Consider the following 23,570-nt stretch of genomic DNA (forward strand, 5'->3'; position numbering starts at 1 on the left):
GATGTTCGGAAGGGGGGGGGGACTGGGAGGGGTCCTAGGAATTCGGGGATGGATGTTGCATGAATTCGGGGGGGTCCCCAAGTTTCTGAGTGGCTCACACACTTCTCTACCTGGTTTTATTGCAGAAGGGAACCGAGGAGCTGATTTGCATGCGCATTAGGCGAGTGTGGGCAGCCGCCGGCTGCGCGTGCGCAGTAATGAATCCGAATGCGATGGGAAAATCGCGTTCCCCATATTAGGACCCCCCCTGGGCACCTAGGACCCCCGCCTCTGGAACCCCAGGACCCACCCAGAAACTTGGGTTTCTGTTTCAGGAGTTCAGGAGTTAATTACAGTGAGATTTCTTTTCAGTAGTCATGTAATACCATGGCTTCAAACCATACACTTAGTTGACTTAAAACTTTAGATAATTGAAATATCAATTTAAATTGGAGTTGTAAGATGTATTTTATTTTTTGCACCTGTCAGCACTGAAGTGGAGAAATGGGCTCCTTCTACGTGCCACTTTCCCTCTAATGTTATGGAAGCAAATGTTGGGGTTTGGTCTATATCTTGAAATGGGAGGAGTAAGTCCCACTTGAGACAACTGTGACTCGGGGTGGCTGTAGTCAAATGACAAAGCACAGCAAATGTTGCTCACGGGCTTGACTGAAGTGTAAAGAACAGATTTGGCCTTACAAGACCAAGAGTTAAGCCAGTTCTTGCCAAAACAGAGCAGATGACCTCATTGCTGTTGGTGTCAATATTGGCAGTTGCACACAACTGTCTTCAATCACTGGCTTTAAGTGTTTGCAGGCAAACTGTCAGGGAAATGTTGCACGGGTTGGGGCTTGGTCTTCCTTGAAACCAGCTGAGAGAATGGCCTCTTTTCTTTCCTTTGAAGCTGGGGCATCTCGAGGTGTAAGGCAACTTTGAAGTGAGCTGTGTGTATTGTAGCTTTCATATAAGTGTTTCTCTTACAATGAAGTAGTTTGCTTGTTCCTCTGCTCTTTGTTTTACAGTTTTCTTTCTCTCCCACGCAGTATTTAGACCATATTAGAGATGTATAAATGTGACTTCCACTTAATGTTGCTGCTCTTAATAAAGTTGTGGCTGCTATTTTCTCAGCTGCACTGTATGTTTCATACTAATGAAGGACCAATACTTACAGGGCTTTGGAAGAATTCTGGTGTAGTAAATGTATGCCGGTTGACTTGAGATGATGAATCATGAGATGTTTCTTTAATGTATATGACTCCTTTGAGCTGTGTGTCCCAGAATTTATACTCAGTGTAGTCTCTTTTGCTAACATATCTGGAAAAGGTTATTCATCTGCCATAGAATGAAATGCATGCCAGCTGCTGTCTTAACCTCTGCTGTGCTGCTACCGACTGTCCCACCCGTCCTAGAAGTGTGGTGAGCAGTGAGGCTTTCTAGGATGGGTCCGTTGGGTCCTGCCTCTCTAGTAGGATTGCGATGTTTCGTATTGATCATTTTGTTTGTTAGTAGCTGGAATACAGAGCAAGGAAAAGGAGCGCTTCGTATAAAACCACCTACAGGATGATGCTTCAGTCCTAATCCTGACACAGATTCAAGGCTGGGATTTAGTGATGAAGCCTGCTTGAACTGGATTCAGACTAGTATCAAAATAAATCCTGTCGGTCTCAAGAGCTGAAAGTAAGCATTGTATTACGTCCTGTTTTGGTTTGCTGGTCCATATCATAAATAGAATGCTCTTAACTCAAGTTTTGAACTTCTGCTTTGAAATTGTATGACTGAAATCAAGGTCCTTGGGACTCCCTGACTTGAAGGCTATCACAGTCTCCAAAATGCCCTTGGATTTTGTACCTCAAGTCTATGTGGAGTTCAGATGCTTTTTATATCTAATCTTAGGGAAAGGGGAGTATTAATTTCAGAGCTGTTCCTGTTGAATTAATTCAAATATGAGAATGTGAAACTTACTGTTAAAAACGCAAGGCTATGTTCTTACCGGTGACCACATACAAAGAAACATGAATAAGCCATCTGTTTCCTTGGCTCACATGCTGGTTTGTTTTCTTTCAGACATTGTGTGGTGATTTGAAAGTGTTATGGAACCCAGTTGGGTCAAGCCTTGTGGGTTCAAAATTGTGAGTCAAGATAGAAGGTGTGACAGAATGTGATGGGTTTTGAAAGCATCAGCTCTGAGCCATCGATATGTATCGGTGACAGCAGGTTAGAACTTTGTTTTCTGTGTAGGTATGTGAATTTTAAGCACAGTCTGTGGTCATGAAGCTTTCTAGCTATTGATGCCGAATTTGCCCCAAAAGGCGAAATAGAAACTGCAGTCTCAGAAAATAGAAACTGCTCAGAAAATAGAAACTGCTCAGAGACTAAGTTTTCAAGTCCATAAGCAGGAGGTATTTATTAACAACGCGTTGGGGAACTCTCCAGGCCCCCCCTGGACAAAGAGTTCCGTCGGTTAGTAATCAGTGCAGCTTTTTATACAAGTTTGAGTGTAGGTTACATCATCTTTACATGCATATTCATATCTTTACATGCATATTCATATATAGGCGGAGTCTTCCATTTTGGGGAGTCGTCTGGTGGGAGTTCCGGTGCCTTCATCAGGGTGGGGGATCGTCTTGTGAGTCTTCCTCGGGTTAAACTTCTGAACTCTTCCTAATTTGGGTAGCTTCCTGGTGTACTTGGCAAGGTCGGAGTGACCTTGGTTCATCCTAAAGTTGCTGAAGCCACTACTTCATGTTCTGGTGTTCCTTCCTATCAACTCGTTCTGTTCTCTCAGACAATTTATTACCTTCGTGATTTGGTAAGATCTAGCAAATGTAGCCTGACTGACCACAAACGGGGCCTGCAACTACTCAGAGCTATGATAAGTGACAAGAGAGGAAGGCAGGAATGTAGGGAGTAGTCCTGAGACCAGCACAATGATGTCTTGAAGCAGCAAAACAGTGTTGTCGACCTTGTTAGGAGATAGGGGATTCAAAGAAGGAACCCAGCTTACATTTGAACTCCTTATTTCTTGAAGACTGCTTCCTTTTGAGCGGTTTCACTATCTCATCTCCTATACTGCAGCTCCCAACCTGGTGAATCCTGGTTTGTGCTGCAGTTAAATCACTGCTAAATGGGATCCCGAGTTTCTTCCGTTCGTTACTTGTAACCATGAGCCAGCTTAACGAAGCAAACTGCTAACGGTGGAGGAAGAGCACTGGTGATCTTGGTGTGCTGTGTGGCCTTCAGCTAACTCCTTAAAAGGCATCAGGGACAGCAAAGACTCAGTTCAGCCTCCAGCCTTTTTGGTGACCGGTGGGGGGAAAAAAGGGGCAGGAGAGGAAGAGAGAGATTGTGCTGAGGCCTTGGAGAGAGCAGTCGCCTGTTTCTGGGTGTCTGAAAAGGAAACAAATGACATATTGGACAAAGATGACTTAGAACAATGAACAAGAAAAAATCAAGAGATGCAAGGGCTGAGAGCAAAACATTGTGAGGGAAGAAGATGCTCCAGGAAGCATCTGAAGTCAGAGATCACTCGCTTGATAGTTGCCATTAATAAAATTTATCTTTAAAAGAGATGACAAAAAGTGTAAATGATTTGTTTGCCTCCTCTTTTTCAGTCCCCACCCCCAAAAGAAAAGAAATTAATAATTTTTTCTGGCCAGTTCTCACCAGAAGAGAGATTTCCAATCTGACTTTTCTGTGCTAAAAAAGCTGTAGCTCAAGGAAAGGTGGGGGATGTTGCATATACGTGTGTGTGTGTATATAAAAAAATGAATTAATTATATTATTATTTTAAGGAATTTTTCTTTACACTTAAAAAATGAACAAATATCTGAAACAGTAAGATATCATCAGCCAGTTAGGATAAAAGGAGAATCTAGGGAAAATTTTTTTAATGCATGGCAAACAGCTTAATTGAGGAGGTGCTTCAGGCAAGGTAGGGGAGAACAAAAAGCACATGGGAGAGAGGTGGGGGAGGAAGGAGCTGGGGGATGTCAGGTTTCTAATGCTTGGCTCCAGTCAGAAGTACCTGTCACTATGGAGCTGATCCCTGAAGAACTGGGGGGAAGCTGTATTCAGAGGCGTGCTTTGGCTTGTGTACCTCTCCTCAGTAAATTAGCTTTGCATTCCTATTCCCAATTATTGTTAAAATAAGAAGTTATGCGTAAGGTGAACTGGTTTTGAACTCTGGGGAATGTGAAACCTTAAGTTACTTTGCCCTGCTCACCACCCCTTTCCAGTGCTTCAGAGAGAATTTGGTTCAGTGTGGGAGGTACGGGTGATTTTGTCTTCTCTCTGTGCATCTGGACAGACTTCAGTTGAAAAATGTATTAGGGGCTGTCAAAATGACCCTCAGAAAGACAAAGAAGCTAATAAGGATGCATGAGTTAACCGTCAGCAAACAGAGAAGTGAATAGATACAAAGGAAAAGCAAAAGCTAAGAAAAAGGTGTCATGATTTGGAAGCAGAGATAGACACGTGGCCAAAAGATTTTCTGTTTTTCAGACTCCTCTGTAAACTGCTACTGCAGTCTTAGAAATCAAACTAATTTTTTCTAGACTTATTATAAATTAGCTGTACTTAGAAATTACGAGGAGACCCAGGGATTTCAGCACGTAGATCAGGAGTTTCTGAAGTCTGTGTGTGTTCTGGTTTCAGTGACTGAGAGATCTCTGACAGCATCCCATCAGGGCTTGTGGGGCCGCAGCCCTGGGACTCAGCCCCGGAGGTTGCTCTGGCAGAAGCACACGCCGCGGGCTGCTTGGATTGTTTTGCTATTGCTATTTAGTCTATTAAAACTATTTGCCCTGTAAGAAAATGAATGGGACTGTTTCTCCTGAGCGCGGCCTGTTTCAAAGACACTTTGTTGGGATCATTTGCCGCTTTGGTGGATGTTGTTTTCAAAATTGGAAGTGTCAGCACACGCTTCGTTATTAAATGATGCCTCTCTTCAGTCTTTTTTTTTTGTGTGTGTGTGTGTGTTAAAGATGGACGGTAGGAAAACAAATGACCAACCCTGATCTGCACTCAATGCAAGACTGTACGTTGTGTGCTGACCGGGGTGGGAGGGGGTGTTGATGTACTTGCTGGCTTGCTAAATTGAGATAATACTTTGGATGTTGACAGAAAAACAATTAGAGCTGCTGGATGCTTTGCTGACGTGTGCGTTGTCACATGGAGAGAGGACTTTTTTTGTGCTAGTAAATCTGAACTGTTCAACTCTCAGCAAGATATTAAGTTAATTAATAAAGTTCCTTACAGCTGTGCTTGGAATGTGAGGTCTGTTTATTTGTGAAGAGAGCTGGCCCAGGAATGAACAACGGAGGTCACTGGTGGGGCCTGTTAGGTGTTTTCTCAGTCACTGTTACATTAAAAGCTAGTAAAAAGCTTTCTTCTGCTTAGTTTATTGGTACATTAAAACGGTGTTACCTGGCTGAAGTGTTTCTCTATTTGTACACTGTTAATACTTAAGCAGATACTAGTTTTCTTTGAAGTGTGTCACTTTATGTGGGAAAATGTTTCTTGAAGCTCTGTGACTCTTTGGGGTTGCAGGTGCTTATTAATCCCTTAAAAGACTGTACTTCTGTGTACACTGGTATTCTTAAAAGCTGTCACTTTTTTGTTGATGAAAAACAACAACAACAACAAAAAAGTTATGAAAAGTTATGAAAAAAAGAGTTACGAAAGTGTATTTGAACTCTGGTTTTACTTCTCCATTTGGACGTATTCCTGTTTCTTTGCGTTTCTAAAGGGGTGCACCTGGACAGGAGGTTGGGCCGTGTGCCGGTCGGACCTTACCCCAGATGGGCTTGTCCTGTCGGTGTGGTGTGACCCCTCTGGCTCCAGCAGCCCCTGAGCTGTGCTGCTGCTGGTGGCCACCGCTCCTCAGGCACAGGTCAGCCCGTCTCCTGGGTCACACCTTGGTACTTGGCAGACGCTGGATGAAGTGTTTGGTGGTGGAAGGGAAATCATCTTCCCGCTCTGGCTGGAGGGCTGCACTAGTACATCTTTTTCATACAGAACAAAATGTTGGCTTCATTGGGAGAAAGCAGCCCTGATTAGACTGTAAACAGCAATTGTACTAAGTATTTGTGTAGTTTTTTCCTGCACCGTTTCTGCCTCTGTGTGCAGTTCCGTTAAATCCATCAGCATCATCAGATGTCATGTTTCTTGTGTAACCATGCCCTGCTGGCCTTTAGTAATCTCCTCTAAACAGCTTTCAGATTTCTTTTACTCTATTCCTGTATTACCCATTTTCCTGGTACTTAATTCATAAAGAATAGTTTAGTTTTATCGCTTTATCCATATTGGATTACCTGAAGACATGAGCTTCCTTTATCGTATTATCATGGTTTATTTTTCCTCTATCTGCTTAAATAACCCAGCCCTAGGGTTGTTGCTTGTTTGTTTTGTTGTTGTTTGGGCTTTTTTTAAGAAAATCACCATTATTAGTGGTTTGTTTTTTATTTGGGGGTGCTTATTTTTTTTAATTATTTTTAAGCCAATTCTTCTTGGAGTTGTTATTTGAAAATTTTTGAAATTCAGCATCTCAGCAGTTGTAGGTAGAGATGAACTTTTGTGAGCCGTGATACCAGTGGAGCTGTTGATGCAGAAGAAAAGCAGGTCCTGGAAGATCTCAGCTCATAGCAAAACCACTAGAATTCAGATCAGTAATTAATCTGGAAGTTAACACTAGATAAACCTTGAGCAGCTTGACTGTTGGTAACAAGACAGCAGAGGGCAAACGGCTAAGTCCTAGCCTAACTTCCTAGGTTTCTAACTTTAGTTCTGTGCTGCGAAGTTTTTCTGGCATTTGATTGCAGAAGCAGACTTTTGGACTCACGGGATTTTTTTTTGTTTCAGAAAAGAAAGCAACTCTCTGAAGACTTTTTCCATTTACAAACTTGGGGAATTTTCTTTTTTAAAAGGAAATTGGGAGCAGCTGATGTGACTTTGGTGTTATTTCAACTCAAAAGCGGGAACTGGCTAGCCCAAATAGCACGGCTGGTTTTTTGGGTTAGTATTATTGCAGTGCCTATGGAGAACCCTAGGATAACACTTTAGCCAAAGTGTCTTTCCTTACAGAACCATCAGAGTGTTGGCAGGGGTCAAACCGCCCTCTACGACACTTTACCTTTTCTTTCTCCTTGTTTTGGAAAAAGAAAGAACCAGTCCATCTGCTTGCTTTCCTTTCTGGGTTTTTCAGCTTTGGTACTAAACCCACAGGTTTGTTGGGACCAGGAACCTTCGGCTGCTTCTGTACGGAGAGCAAGGCTGGATCTCGTGGATGGCTGTAATTAAAACTGTCTCCCCCTTGGTTTTGCTGTGCCACGACCTGCTAGGAATTACTGAACAAGCACCGAAAGCTTCTATACCCAGTCCCTTGACTCATCCCGCCAGTAGATAAAGGAAGAGGGGCACCTGTTTCTGGAACCTGTTCTGAGTTTACTACAGATGGATTTAATGCGATTTGTTTAATGCTGTTTCTCGTGGTGCTCTTTTTGTAATAACTTTTAATATTTTAGGAAATAAACTGTGATGAAACTTCTGGTATGTCTAGAGAATGAGTAGACGTTGCCGGAGCAAGGGATGTTTGATGCCTGTTAATATTTTTAAAGAAAGGAGGCTGTGTTGTCTCTTCTACCCAATATATGATAAGGTCAATTTGTTAACTTTTAAAATTAGTAATGCCCCGCTATAAACACCAGCCTTTTTCTCTCTTCTAGCTGCTGAGTGGAGTCTGCTGCGTTGTCTCTGATAGAGCTGCAAGTGTGACTTGAGAGACTCGCATTTGTGGCTCTTGGATAACTTGGTGAACCATGGAGCTCAAAGTATGGGTAGATGGAGTCCAGAGAATTGTCTGCGGGGTCACCGAAGTCACAACGTGCCAGGAAGTTGTGATAGCCCTTGCTCAGGCTATTGGTGAGTAACTCTGTCAGACGGGTCTCTGGGAACTGGAACCTTTTTTTATGAAGCTAAACCAAGGGGAGGTGGGGTTGCACTCCATGTCAGTAGAGCATAAACATCCAATGCACAGTGGGACAAACTTGCCGTGTAAACGTGATTTTTAACCTGCCAGAGAGGGATTAAAAAGAAAGAAAAGAAACACTTTGAAATCTATGACCTTTCATTCAGCACAAATTTATTCTCTAAATAATAACATGCTGCCTTTTGTCATTGTAAATACAGACTGGACTAAAGAAGATGGCAAATTGTCAGTGTTTGGAGCACAAAGAAATATAAAAGCAGTGCAGAATAATTGGTTGGCTTTCACAAGCTAATGATGTTCATTGAAATGATACACATCCCCAGCTCTGCTGGGCGTAGCACTAGATCAATGGAATAGATCCTTTGAGTTTTCCTCTCACTCCTGCACGCCACGTAACTCAGTACTGATGAAAGGGTAACCTGAAGTCTGTTCAGTGTTGGCTGTTTCCTGAACAGTTTAGTGGGGAAAAAATACAGTCTTTCAGGCTGCACTACAGGAAAGAGCATTCTTTCAACTTTGTCAGATCTTTCTCAGATGAGAACATCCTGAATAAGCCTCAACTTCATGCCTTCAGTGGTTACTATGCTGAATCTTATTCTTTGTTAAAATTTTGGAATTGGCTTTACATGCTGTTTAAATTTGGGCATCAAAACCTATGTCTTACCTAAAATTAAATTCTTAATTGAAGGGCTATCTTTTGCATATTTCAGTATTCCAACAACCTTGCAGGATTGTATTAGCAGTCTGATTTGACTGCAAAATAATAATTTTGTAATAAAGAACAACTTAGGGCCATGAATGTCAACTAGATATTCTGCCTGTAAGTATGAAGTCAACTTCTCTGAATTTGTGATGTTTGTTTCTTTAAATGTGTCCTTCTGAATGTCATTTCCGTATACTTTCATCTGATGGAGTGGAAGACCAGCACTTCTTTCTTTTACATCTTAAGGGAATTGAACACAACGCTAGCACGTGTATACTCTATCTGTACACAGCAGCTACCTTTTGAAGTTTCATTTAAAAATTGTAGAAAGTCAGTACGTCTCTAAAATCTTGTAGTCGATGGTTAACTGTTAAGTGTGCTTTTACTGTTTGTGTTAGTTGCAAGCTTTTCATTTAGTGCTAATTGGTTTATAAATTGCTTGCTTCCATATCTCATTTTCTGTGTGTAGGGTTGTTTTAAGTCACAATCATGTGAGCATGATTATTTCCTAGTAATGATTAAGGAGTGTTACGTATTTAGGAAAAATAAACAAGCTGGTTGTGATAGACTCCTGTTCTTTACTTTGCTTTCAAGATCTCTTTCATCCTGATTCCTTTGCCTTCTCCGACAAAAGAAAAAATGTCAGACTTCCAGTTCTAGACAATAATTTAATGTTCTCCTGTGTTATCTGTGTGTTATATTTGTTTTTTCTATTTTTTCAATTATTAGCCTGAACTCTGAAAAGACTCCCATCATTCTTGGAAACACACGCGGTTTTTGTCAACTCAGCAGACTTCCTTTGCTGTAACCTGTACCATTTTTGTTTCCTTTTCGGAACCGTTTCTGCAGCTCGTCTGCAGCACGAAGCTCTGGTTCCCCGCAGAGACACATTTCAGTTCCAGCTGGAGCCAAGTTAAGATAATCCTTTGGGAACTCCTTCCTGAGGCAAATACCCCCTGTAGAAAACACCTAGAGTAATTGCATTTCAGTTTCTCACTCACTGGGGCTGCTAGGACAATACTAAACACCACATAAATTACACTTGCATGTCTTTGGCAGGTAGGGCTTTCCCAACCCTCCTGTTGGGCCATTCATCAGCAACCATATGTCTGCTCCTTTGATTTGGCTACAGGTACCAGCTTACCAGGAATATTTGTCCCTCCAATTTGAATGGGTATCTATTAAAATGTATCCCTCTAGCTCTCATTTGACATTTGGTGGTGGAAAGTAGCCAGTCTTAGTTGGCTTGCTTCTTTGGTTGGCTCTGATTTTATTTTCCACTTTGCAGTCTGGCTCCTTCAGCAGTCGCATAGCTCAGCAGGACCCGGTATTATTTTGTCTGTCTGTTGGTCTGTCTGAAAAGTTTTTGAGATGATCCTTTTGCTTTAGCATGTCTTACAGTTTATGGCTAGGTCCTTGACTTTAAAAAATCACACACACTCTTCCTATATGTCCCTGCGCCTGAAAGATGAACTGCAATAGGTGTAGAATTTGTATTGAAGTGCAGGGCCTGGAATATCTGCAAATTAACTTCTTTTACAGCTGTATGTGCTGAAGAAAGCACAAGCCAAAGCCGCTTGGATTAAGGCACCCGTAGTTCAAGAAGCTTCTCATAGACAAACTGAAGCTGCCTCTATTCTAGGGATATGAAAAGTAAAGCTTTACAATGTATTTCGAAAATAGGAAAATCGAAACTATTATTGAATGGGTTGTGGTCGAAAGGCACCTCTGAAGATCATCTAGCCCAGCTCTGCTGCTCAAAGCAGGGGCAGCCAGAGCAGGTGGCTCAGGACCATGCGCAGTTGGGTTTTGAGTATGGCCAAGCGTGGAGACTCCACTACGGTGCTGGGCCACCTGTTCTGGCGTTCAGTCACCCTTGCACCCTTTCTTTTTTCCTTATGTTTAAATGGAATTTCTTGTGTTTCAAGAAATTTCTTTTCTTGTCACTTGATGGCATGCAGGGCTGTGTCTCCTGATCCCCAGCTGTGATAAGAGCAACAAAAAGCTTTCCATCTGTTTACTTTCCATCTCTTCCCTCATGTTGTGGAAATTCAGTAATAACTTTCTTTGGTGTACAAAAGTATTCCTTTTTTTTTTTCTTCTTTTTTTTTAAATGCAAAGACAGGAACTTATGCTCTAGGGCTATTTTAGCCAACCAGAAGTAGCAAGTCCTGCTGGACTGTGCCCCTTTGTAGAAGGAGGTTCTGTCCCATACCCAAAGTGTTGTCTGATCTTTTGGCAGTAGAGTTCTGTCACTTCCCTTGCGGTGGCACGTGCAGCAGAGACCTGTGCTGCTTTATCTGCTTTGCCACGTCTTGCTGCTTGACCCCGGCTGAACTGCTCCTCCACGTGGTTTTACCTATTTAGGAAATGGGTCTAAAATAAGTGCGGTACCTCAGGGTGCTTGGACAAAAGGCAGTTGAAAGGATGAAATGACAATAAGTGCTTTGTTTTGTCAGACCACGATAAACTTTTGTATGCCCTTTTTTCAAGTGAAAGGATAGTAGTAATGAACTAAGACTTCAGTCCTGAGGAGGACACGTCATCCCATTGAGCACAGCTGTACCTCCTGAGCTAAGCGGGCTGCCCTCGCTGTCACTAGACTGAGCCTTTCCATATCTGTGGGCACGTTTTACTGGGACTGGACCCCTACTCTGACTTTCATTGTTTCCTGTGGTGTGCGTACAAGTGTGTGCATGACATGGCCTGAGTTAAGCATCTGAGCAAACTCCATTTTAAATCCCTTTTTACTCTTTAATTTTTCTTGGGTGTTTAATGAGTTCTCAGGTAGCTAGAATGGTATTGTTTTAAATTGCTACAGATGTCAACTGAAATATCCCATAATGAATGAAATGGAAGATTCATATTTCAAAGGTAGTGAGTTCAAATCATAGTGGGTTTATTAAAATTGCCAGCGATTACTTTTCTATCAGAGCTGTTAAAGATTCAGGAGTTAATGCTGGCTTTTTTGCAAAATGGTATATCATAGAATCACAGAATGGTCAGAGTTGGAAGGGACCTTAGAGATCATCCAGTTCCAACCCCCTGCCCTGGGCAGGGACTCCTCCCACCAGCCCAGGTTGCTCCAAGCCCCATCCAGCCTGGCCTTGAACCCCTCCAGGGATGGGGCAGCCACAGCTTCTCTGGGCAGCCTGTTCCAGTGCCTCACCACCCTCACAGGAATATCTAATAATTCCTAATATCTAATCTAAACGTATATTTCAGTTTGAAACGGTTACCCCTCGTCCTATCTCTTCACTCCCTGATAAAAAGTCCCTCCCCATCTATCCTGTAGCCCCCTTCAGGTTCTGCAAGGCCATTGTGAGGTGTCCCCCAGAGCCTTCTCCAGGCTGAACACCCCCAGCTCTCTCAGCCTGTCCTCACAGCAGAGGTGCTCCATCCCTCTGTTCATCTTCATGGCCCTCCGCTGGACCCATTCCAACAGATCCCTGTCCTTCCTGTGCTGAGGACTCCAGAGCTGGAGACAGTACTCCAGGTGGGGTCTCACCAGAGCAGAGCAGAGGGGCAGAATCACCTCCCTTGCCCTGCTGGCCACGTTTCTTTTGATGCGGCCCAGGATGGGGTTGGCTTTCTGGCTGTGAGCCACATTGCAGGCTCGTGTGGAGCTTCTCATCAACCAGCACCCCCGAGGCCTTCTCCTCAGGGCTGCTCTCCGGCCGTTCTCCGCCCAACCTGGATTTGTGCCTGGGATTGCCATGACCCAGGTGCAGGACTTTGAACTTGGCTTGGTTGAACTTCGTGAGGTTCACACGGGCCCACCTCTCCATATAGATTTATAGTGGAGTGTGTGTGAGCGTCGTGGCTCCACTCAAAAAATCATGAGGGGAAAACCAGATGGTATCCTACAAAGAAAGTGAGCTAATCACGTTAGCTGATAGTTTAGGCAAATGTAGTTCAGTAACTAGAGATTTTTTTAAAGAAATTGGCTTTTACTGAGTGTTTTCCATTGAAATCTAAAAAATAAAAACCTTCCAAAGGAACATGGTGATGAATGGTGCAGTTGCAAATGTACTTGCTCTATTTCTTCTGAAATGTTCTTCTTGTACTTCTAGCCTCTTGAGGGTTTTTTACTGCATTTGTTGTGATTTCTTTTCTCTCAGGAAATTAGAGCGTGTCTCGGAGTGACATGTTTGTTTCCTAGAAAAAGAATATTTTAGCCTACAGAAGCAAAGCTTGAATTTCTTACCAAAGTGCATTTTTGGTTTCTGCCTTTTTCTAATTTTCTGTGGCAAATATTTTAAATGGCAGACTTGCTTGAAATAGTGCTGTGGGTTTTGGTTTTCTGACTGTAGTGCAGTATCAGGAGGCTATGAGCAACACTTCAGTGAACAAGAAATACAGCTGTCTCTCTTTAAAATTAAACAAATGCAGCTGTTGATTTTTTTTTTTTATTGCAGTTGAGTATTTTTCCTCAAAGATCAATTGGGTGTAGTTATGTTAATAAAGGACAGATTTGTCCACGCCGCTTCAAACATGTGTTACAGCATTGTAAGACTCAGCCAAAGTTGTATCTGGAAAAATCACACCACTTTATTGATGTCTCTTCTTGTGTTGTCCCTTCCTCCAAATAATTTCTGCTAAAGCAAGTGCCAGGGCTGGCTGTCAGACAGCGAGAGAGAGAAAGAGTCGGAGGTTGAATTAAATTATAGCACTGAGTCTGAAGAGGATTAGAAAACGGGAACATTTGTTGTGTACAAAATGAAGTTTTTAAACATTGAATTAATCATGTAGTTTACTGCTAAGAATCACTTAAAACTTGTGTTATTTTTGACCCCAAAATTCCATTCTCTGCTGCTTCAAATAGCAACGTTAAGAGGGATAATAAGAGCATAAGAAAATAAGAAAGCTGCTCGCTGTGGCGATCCCGTGGTGTGATCATATCAACTTTATGGTTCAGAAATCTGGTGACAGGGAGGTGGTTGAGTCACCGTCCCTGGATGTGTTTAAGGGACGTTTAGATGGGGTACTGAGGGACATGGTGTAGGGGAGGACTTTGTAGAGTAGGGTAGATGGTTGGACTCGATGATCCCAAGGGTCTCTTCCAACCTGAATGATTCTATGATTCTATGACAGTACCTTGCTGAAAGGTCTGGGGGTTGGGTGGGATGGTTTGTTGCCACTTCTAATGACATGGTACGTCTAGTGCAGTGGTGGCACATGCAGCAGAGACCTGGGCTGCTTTATCTGCTTTGCCACGTCTTGCTGCTTGACCCCGGCTGAACTGCTCCTCCACGTGGTTTTACCTATTTAGGAAATGGGTCTAAAATAAGTGTGGTACCTCAGGGTGCTTGGACAAAAGGCAGTTGAAAGGATGAAATGACAATAAGTGCTTTGTTTTGTCAGACCACGATAAACTTTTGTATGCCCTTTTTTCAAGTGAAAGGATAGTAGTAATGAACTAAGACTTCAGTCCTGAGGAGGACACGTCATCCCATTGAGCACAGCTGTACCTCCTGAGCTAAGCGGGCTGCCCTCGCTGTCACTAGACTGAGCCTTTCCATATCTGTGGGCACGTTTTACTGGGACTGGACCCCTACTCTGACTTTCATTGTTTCCTGTGGTGTGCGTACAAGTGTGTGCATGACATGGCATGAGTTAAGCATCTGAGCAAACTCCATTTTAAATCCCTTTTTACTCTTTAATTTTTCTTGGGTGTTTAATGAGTTCTCAGGTAGCTAGAATGGTATTGTTTTAAATTGCTACAGATGTCAACTGAAATATCCCATAATGAATGAAATGGAAGATTCATATTTCAAAGGTAGTGAGTTCAAATCATAGTGGGTTTATTAAAATTGCCAGCGATTACTTTTCTATCAGAGCTGTTAAAGATTCAGGAGTTAATGCTGGCGCCCCTTTGGTAGGACAGAGCGTTTTCTCCCACGTGTCCCACATGTTAAGAGTTCTCACTAGATTTTACCCATGTACAGTTATTTTTCTTTATACGGCCTTGTTAAGGAAGACAGCATCCAGTTGCCGAGCGCTGGAGGGTGATCTCCGGGAAAGCGAGTGGGTCAGAAAGCTGTGTCCAGGCTGGGGAGGAGGTGTATTTGTCAGTGCCCCCAGAGCTCTGGACAGTCTGGGCTTGGCTTGAGCGTGTGTTGGCATACCTGGCTTTGACCTCCATGGAAACCTGCACACAGACAGGCTCTTGCCCACCCTGGCCTCTTCCCTAGGGAGGGAGAGGTGTCCCCATGTTTACGATGGCTCATCTGGCCACCCTTCCCAGAAATAACGTGAGACCAGGGCAACGACTCACCTACTTGCACTGACTCACTGCTGCAGGTCCTGGCCGTGAAGCATGGGAGACACTTCATGAAAAGCTGGATCTTACTTCATGCTTGAAATAAACTTGTGTAGCCTGATTGGAATGATAAAGGCACAGATACATTTTTACATGGTGGGATAGTGCTACGCGCATACAAAAAATGTAGTGTCTGTCCCTGAAATGCTTTGCAAGTAGAGGTTGATGAACTTTTGGGAGGGAGGAAAGGGATTAATCATTTCTGTCCTGAAAAATAGTATTGATAAATTCTCAAGTTACAGTCCTGCCAGAAGTGTTCTCTGCATGAGAAACACTGCTACTGCTGCTTTCCTTCAAATTTTCATCTGTACTTTTGGCAGCAGAAAGAGTCACTCATGTCTACTGTGTCAGCTGCAAATATGAAAGCCTGTAGAGAAGCTTAAAGTGAATAAGAGTTGTATGGGTCCTGCTAGCTTCATGGAGTCTAATTTAAAAGTCCACCTCTTGCGAGTCTAAAAAAAAAAATCAGAGCTGTTAAAGATTCAGGAGTTAATGCTGGCGCCCCTTTGGTAGGACAGAGCGTTTTCTCCCACGTGTCCCACATGTTAAGAGTTCTCACTAGATTTTACCCATGTACAGTTATTTTTCTTTATACGGCCTTGTTAAGGAAGACAGCATCCAGTTGCCGAGCGCTGGAGGGTGATCTCCGGGAAAGCGAGTGGGTCAGAAAGCTGTGTCCAGGCTGGGGAGGAGGTGTATTTGTCAGTGCCCCCAGAGCTCTGGACAGTCTGGGCTTGGCTTGAGCGTGTGTTGGCATACCTGGCTTTGACCTCCATGGAAACCTGCACACAGACAGGCTCTTGCCCACCCTGGCCTCTTCCCTAGGGAGGGAGAGGTGTCCCCATGTTTACGATGGCTCATCTGGCCACCCTTCCCAGAAATAACGTGAGACCAGGGCAACGACTCACCTACTTGCACTGACTCACTGCTGCAGGTCCTGGCCGTGAAGCATGGGAGACACTTCATGAAAAGCTGGATCTTACTTCATGCTTGAAATAAACTTGTGTAGCCTGATTGGAATGATAAAGGCACAGATACATTTTTACATGGTGGGATAGTGCTACGCGCATACAAAAAATGTAGTGTCTGTCCCTGAAATGCTTTGCAAGTAGAGGTTGATGAACTTTTGGGAGGGAGGAAAGGGATTAATCATTTCTGTCCTGAAAAATAGTATTGATAAATTCTCAAGTTACAGTCCTGCCAGAAGTGTTCTCTGCATGAGAAACACTGCTACTGCTGCTTTCCTTCAAATTTTCATCTGTACTTTTGGCAGCAGAAAGAGTCACTCATGTCTACTGTGTCAGCTGCAAATATGAAAGCCTGTAGAGAAGCTTAAAGTGAATAAGAGTTGTATGGGTCCTGCTAGCTTCATGGAGTCTAATTTAAAAGTCCACCTCTTGCGAGTCTAAAAAAAAAAAGTTCAGCTACCTTGCTCTATATTTCATTAGTTTGATCACCATTCATTGTAGTGGAATCTGTGTTTAAATTACCAAATGACATCAATCCCAAACTAAGATGACAGCAGTTGGGCACATTCAGGTCCAGAGCTTGCTGTCTGGCAGTGCAGCAGAGCAGTGGCTGGTCCAAGATACTGGCTGGAGTTGGGTCCTTAATGTCTCATGGGTCAACGATAACTGGTGGCATTAGAGCCGGGTTCAAGCCACTCATGACAGCGAGTTGCACCCTGTGCATCAGCATCAGCGCTCTTGAGCCCATATATTTCCTTTCTTGATCTTTTACTAACTTTTAAAATAAAAGATTCTTTTGAGAAATGTTCCTGTATTAATAGAAGCTGTGACAAGTTTGCGGCCGCCCGCTGAGCGCTGCGCTTGCCTTGCAGGTCGCACCGGCAGGTACACGCTGATCGAGAAATGGCGGGACACGGGGCGGCCCCTGGCGCCGCACGAAAACCCCATCGTGTCGCTGAACAAGTGGGGACGGCACGCCAGCGACGTGCAGCTCATCCTGCACCGCACCGGGCCTGCCCGGAGCGAGCGGCCCACTTCGGACAGCGTGGCTCACATCCTCGAGAGGACTCTGCACCGGCAAAGCTTGCCTCCCCTGGCCAGGCTGAGGCCTCCCGGTGACAAATCCATGAAGAGGAGGGAGCCGAAAAGGAGATCCCTCAGCTTCTCCGGGGGGGCCAAATGGTTAAGGGACATCTTCAGGAAAAGCAAAGAATCCGAGTGCAAGCAAAAGGTGCGCAACAACTGTAAAACAACGGCGGATGAGCTGAAGAAATTGATCCACCTCCAGACGGAGAAACTTCAGTGCATTGAGAAACAGCTGGAGTCCAACGAGGCTGAGATCCGCTACTGGGAACGAAAGTGTAACTCCAGCCTGGAAGAAGAGATCCTCAAGCTAGAGCAGAAGATCAAAAGGAACCAAGTGGAGATTGAAGAGGAAGAGTTCTGGGAAAACGAGCTGCAGATGGAACAGGAGAAGGAAAAACAGCTGAAGGAGCAGCTGCAGGAGATGAGGCAGAGGATCTTGGAGTGGGAGAGCAAGCTGAAGGACTGTCTGTCTCAGATCCACAACGTGGAGAGCCGCCTTGAAGCAGAGAAGTTGCAGCGGGAAGTTCAAGAGTCCCAAGTGAATGAAGAAGAGGTCAAGGAAAAGATCGAGAAGGTGAAGGCTGAAATAGATATTCAGGGCCAGCAGAGTCTGAGACTGGAAAATGGCGTTAAAGCTGTGGAAAGGTCTTTGGGCCAAGCTACCAAACGGTTACAGGTAAGAATGTCTTTTTATCCATAGCTAAAAAAAAGTCAAAGACCTGACTGTAATGAATTTTTCTTAAACAAATTTGGATCACGTGAAAGAAAACACAAGAAAGTTTCCACAGTGCATTTGGGTAAAAGTGTTGCTTTCATTTTTTCAAAGTGTCTTTAGGATATTTTGTTTTGAAGGGCAGACAATTTGTATTTCACCTGTGTGTATTTTACTCATTCAAAGAGTCTGAAAAGAAAACCAGTAGTTAGTTCTTTGTCTCAAGATAAACGGTCAGACATTGTGGTGGGTGTGCTCCTGGCCATTGCCAAGGCCTGGGTGGCCTGCAGGGTTACAGCCGGAGGCCACGCCACCTTCCATTTATTTACATGCTGCCTCAGTTTCCTTCCCGTCAGTTACAGCTTTGGTTTGCTGCCATTCCCTGACTGCCTGGTGACCTCTGAGAAATCGCTCGAACCGTATCTTCACCGTGCAGTGGTCCACGATAGAGAAACACCAGAGCTGATCTCAGCTCAACTAGCTGAGGGCGATATGGCTGCCCCAGTGGCAATGCATCTGGCCACCTCCCCTCTGAGAGGGAGTCCTCGCTAGCTCCAGTGAGGTGCTGCTGTGCTACTGGGTCTGGGCTCTTTTACACCTCAGCCAAATAATGTCTCCTTGCTTGAACAGTAGCACATTTAGGGCTAGAGGGGGGATTGAGGTACTGCTGGGTGCTAAACAGGACCATAGTGCTCTTGGCCTAATGCCTTTCAAAGTGCTAGTCTTCAAACCCCTGTTGGATATGGTGAGGATTTAGGTCCTAGATCTTGGCAGCTCAGAGCTTCATACTGTTAAATTTCAGGGAAATTTGCACCACGGTAGCCTTTTCTGCAGCTAAACTTCTGATTCTTGCTAGGCTTGTCTGCCACCAACATAGATGAATTCAAAAGGAAGTCCAAAAGCAGCACTTGGACAGATGGATGTAGAGCTAAAATAACTGTCAGCTTACGGGGCTTTTGTTTTAAAGAATAGCATTCCCTTTCCCTGTCTGTTCAGGATTTTATTTTCTGTACAGCTCAGGCATTTGTGGCACGTGTCAAAAGAGAATCCAGTCTCTGGCTCCTTGCTACAGTTAATGATATCGCTTGAGACTTGGTAGAGCGTGAAAGAATAAATATGAATGGAAATGCAGCTGCTAGCTGGATGAGGTGAAGGAAAGATTGTGGCTTCCAGGGTTTTAATGTGCCACATGAGATAGGAGTGAAGCACCACACATCAGTCTGAGCTGCGATTCTGGCTGCGTACCTGGGAACCGTGGCTGTGATGTTCCACGGTGCTGCCCCTGCAGTGAGATGATTCTGCTGTGGATACGTAAAGGCATTTTGCACCCTGAGCACCTAGAACCATGTCAATATAAGCTGGTTTTTCTACATGAGAAGGGAAAAAAAATGTAGTATCTTTATCCAAAGCAAAATGGATGAAACCTCTAAGCAGCTTTGGCCATATTTACCTGTCCTAAGTTTCCAAACACACCGTGCTTAAGGATTTGCGCTGACAGAAAGCATCAGGCTGTCTTTGTATACTTTACCTATCCTGTGCAACACGCAGTGAGACTATGATTGAGTTCAAAATCTGTCTCGCTTTTTTTTTTTCATAGGCTGGGTTTCACTTTCTCAGGAAAGTTTCCGTTAAATTCACATCTCCCAAGCTTGTTCTACCTAAAAGTGCACTAATCTGGAAATACAGGAGAAAATAAACTCAGCTTTGTATTGTACAGTTTGGGGGGGAGGAAATAGAGAAATATTTTCTTTCATGCTGAAAGTTAATTGATAGAACTGCTGATTTGAAACGAGAAGAGTTGAGCGTGGGTGTTTTTATAGACCTTTCAGTAAGGAAGGAAAGAAAATTTTGGTTTACTAGATTTCAAGTGGTAAGAACAGGAAGGTGGCATTTTTTAATGGCATGTGAGAAATTTCTAGTAATTTGTCCTACCTTTTCTCTTTCCTTTTCTCTAGCCACCTCAATAAAATTAGTTCCCAACAATATGTTCACTTGATGCAGCACTCTGCTGGCCCTGTTTCTAGAGAAAGACTTTAAATGCAGAAAACCTAACCAAACCCAAAAAAAATCCAAAATGCCACCCTTCTTCAGGTAAAAGGTCTCACTGACGTTTCACAATTAGATAATAAATTTAAGAGCTTAAACCAGTTGGATTTGGGGTGATATTTCAAGTTTTTACCTTATTTCCTGTGGAAGTTGAGAAATGACAAGAGCAAATTGTTTATGATGTTAGTTCTGCTAACCTGTGTATTTCAGTGATTCTCTTTTTTTAAAAAACAACTGAATTCAGTTGCTGCAGAATTAACATTGCAGTAAGTGGCTTGAGAAGTTCCTGTGACCAAGTCCTCAGTTGTAGAGTCTAATAGGCCTCAAAACAATGGAAGAATTTTTCTGTATAATTGTTTTAAAATCTGAAGGTGGCCTGGTTTCTGTGTCTCAATCCAGTTTTTCCAAAAGTTGATAGCCAGTGAAGGGAAACACAAGTCTAGCGCAGAAAGCTGAGCCCAACCACGTGATATGCGTTGACTGAACAGGTCAAACACAGAGATTAGTGACAAAGCAATTGGCATTTAAAAGGTCCGAATTTAGATATCAGATCATATGTGTTAATTTTCTTACTGACTGTTGAATTCAGCCTCAACTGCGACCTTACTGCAAGTTTAAAATCAAGAAGGGCTGCACTGTTGAGGACTCTTCCTAAAATGGATCCGCCAAACTATTTGCCTTCGATCCTTGTCTGAGTTCTTGTATAATTCTGCTTACGCAAGATAATTAGGGAAAAGAAGGTTGACCCAACCTCCATCTCTTGCCAAAATGAAGATGTAGCAGTAGGCAATGCACAGACACGCTGCCTGGCATCTGGCATCCTTTCCCTGCGTAATGCCTTTCAAAGTGCTAGTCTTCAAACCCCTGTTAGCTATGGTGAGGATTTAGGTCCTAGATCTTGGCAGCTCAGAGCTTCATACTGTTAAATTTCAGGGAAATTTGCACCACGGTAGCCTTTTCTGCAGCTAAACTTCTGATTCTTGCTAGGCTTGTCTGCCACCAACATAGATGAATTCAAAAGGAAGTCCAAAAGCAGCACTTGGACAGATGGATGTAGAGCTAAAATAACTGTCAGCTTACGGGGCTTTTGTTTTAAAGAATAGCATTCCCTTTCCCTGTCTGTTCAGGATTTTATTTTCTGTACACCTCAGGCATTTGTGGCACGTGTCAAAGAGAAAAATTGATGCTCTAAATAGAAGATGGAAAGAACAAGAAGAGAAGGGAATTATTCTCATTTTAGGAACAGGAAAACGTGGCCAACAGGTGAGACCCATCCTGGCTGTGGAAGAGTACCACATGTAGCTCTCTGCTAGCAAAGCTGAATCTGCATATGGGAAAAAAAATAATTATAGTCTAAGGCTGTCGTAATCTATTGGAGCTGTAGGTTTTGCATATCGTGCCAGAACTACAGAGCCTTGAGCGAGATCCGAAATGGTCATCTTCTGTGCTTATGGGTGGGGAACCAGCCACGACTTGGCCTCATTGTACAAAAGACAGTACTCTTGCAGAGTAAGAGAGTTCTGTCCATAAAAATTGATGCTCTAAATAGAAGATGGAAAGAACAAGAAGAGAAGGGAATTATTCTCATTTTAGGAACAGGAAAACTAAAGGAGCTCTCCAGGTCATGCTCGGCACTTCTGGCAGAACGAAGATTTGGTAGCAGACTGATGTATTTTTTCACATTGCTCTCTATTACCTTTAATTGCTCACATACGTTGTTCCAAAATTTTTCTCAGATGACAGGATAGGTGATCTGCTAGTCATCCAAGAAGCAATAGAAACATATCAGTAGTAACCCCTAAGAAGTAATAGTGAGCGTTGATTTGCTTTCTGAATTACAAGAGTAAAATACCTTTCAACTTTTCCATCTGCATTTGCATTTAAAAACCGGAGGCTTTTTCATCAAAAGGAGAAGCCTTAGTTTCCCAATTGCAAACAGTCTTGAAATGCTGCTTCATGCTTGCTGCTGCTCAGCAGATGTTTTCTCTCTCTTGGCAGGACAGGGAACGAGAACTGGAGCAACTGACAAAGGAGTTGCAACAGGTCAATCTCCACCAGTTGGTCCATCAAACAGGAGCGAAGGTGACGGTGCTGCCAGCAGAGCCCGTGGAGGTGGAGGCCCCGCACGTGGAGCTGGAGAGGGGCAGCGCTGAGAATGCTCTTGGTGGGTGGCAGAAAGGGAGGGCAAGGCCTTTACCTGCTGCATTAAGGCCTGCACTCGTACATCCAGTGAGTGCTCTGGTAGCAAAGGACTTAGCAAAATATTAAGAAAGCAGTGTCAAATATTTCTTTCATTCCAAGGGTTTAGCAGGCTGTAAATAAAGCACAGTGTGTAGATAACTTCTCTCTCACTGTGTCTAAGCACGTGTTGCTTCTGTCAGTAATGCATGAGGCCCGTAGCTTTCAAGTGTGGCTGCCATGGCTGCAGGCGTGTAAGCTGGCACGCAACGTGATTCCACACCTGACATTGCTGTTCCTCTGGGTTCTTCCTCTTCTGGGGAGATGTGTTGTCAAAGTAGAAAAAGGAATGTGTCTGGATCTCAAGAAATGCCAGGCAGCAGCCGCATGGGAACAGGAGGTAATCCAGCTGGGCTGCCAGCCATCCAGAGGTCCTGCACAGATGGCTGTTACGGCACGTGCAGATTGGCTTTGCCCCCAGTCAGCTCAGTGCACTCTGCACCTGCCCACATCCGAATTCAGAATTTCCTAGACAGAAACACGGGAGCACTTTGGACGCGTGTCACAACTGTGGCACAAGCAGAGACTCCGCTGTTGTGGCTGGGCCTCTGCTGGGCTGTGCTTTGCCCAGTGCTCTGCTCACCAGGGGCCTCTTTCTCTCAGCACTCTCCTTAGCTGGTTCCCTCCCTTCTCTCAGAAAGCTGTCTAACCAAGAAGTGTTGGGAGGGTAGGGAGGTGGGGAGAGAAGAAAAGACTCACGGACCTTAAATGTCAGCACCTGTGTGAACTTCCTCTTTTAAGTGGGTAGGAAGCTGAAGCTTTGAGGTCCATATAGGCACAGGCTCTTTCTGCACATTACTGTGTAAATGCATTGCGTATATCCACGTGCGTGTTCCTTGTGGGAGGGCAATTCTATAGACTAGGTATATATTTCTGTTTGGAAGTGAGTAAGAAGTGCGCGCTTCAGATCACTTCCTAGTCAGGCATTGAAGCTTTTGTTGTAGGTGGTGTTAGTTTTTCTGTTCTGCACTGAGCGCACGCTGCACTAAGCAAGGAGAGGAGGGTGTTCTACAGGCATCACCCTTGATGGTGACTTTTCTAACTGCCCTTTTTCTTGAGCAGAGCCAACGTTTCAGTCTGGGTCACTGAAGCGCCCTGGTTCATCGAGGCAACTCCCCAGGAACCTGCGGATCCTACAGAACCCCCTGTCGTCTGGTTTTGACCCAGAACGCGTTTATGTGTGACAGTACATACCTCTTCTGGAGAGGATCTAGCAAGGTACCCTGGACAAGAGACGTTTTTGTTTTATTCTGCCAATGATGAATGGAAGAAGATTTTTGTGTGTGTGTTAAGCCACCGTATTTTTTTTTCTTCTTCCTCCAACACAGCACTTGGAGCCATCCCTGTGCACTGATGCTAAAGAGACAGAGGAACTGTCTCGATTCATCATTCGCAAGAATGAACTTGCTGTGAACACAACTAGAGTGCACAACCTTCATTGTTTTTGCTAATTCAGAAGTGTTTTGGAAAGTATTATTCCATGTATAGGCATAAATAAAAGACCGAGGGTGAAGGAAACCATGTATGCAACG

At 43.8% G+C, this 23,570-nt stretch overlaps 1 protein-coding gene across 1 annotated transcript; it reads left to right on the forward strand.

The window, feature by feature from the left end:
- Positions 1-7,793: 7,793 nt before the first annotated feature.
- Positions 7,794-23,222, forward strand: LOC106898717 (ras association domain-containing protein 8-like). Its single transcript, XM_014960130.1, has 4 exons — positions 7,794-7,896; positions 16,829-17,718; positions 21,799-21,943; positions 23,101-23,222. Exons 1-4 carry the CDS (start codon positions 7,794-7,796, stop codon positions 23,220-23,222), a joined length of 1,260 nt encoding a protein of 419 aa, XP_014815616.1.
- Positions 23,223-23,570: the final 348 nt, after the last annotated feature.

The sequence above is a fragment of the Calidris pugnax genome, unplaced genomic scaffold (genome assembly GCF_001431845.1).
Source record: "Calidris pugnax isolate Ruff unplaced genomic scaffold, ASM143184v1 scaffold555, whole genome shotgun sequence".
Lineage (NCBI taxonomy): Eukaryota > Metazoa > Chordata > Aves > Charadriiformes > Scolopacidae > Calidris > Calidris pugnax.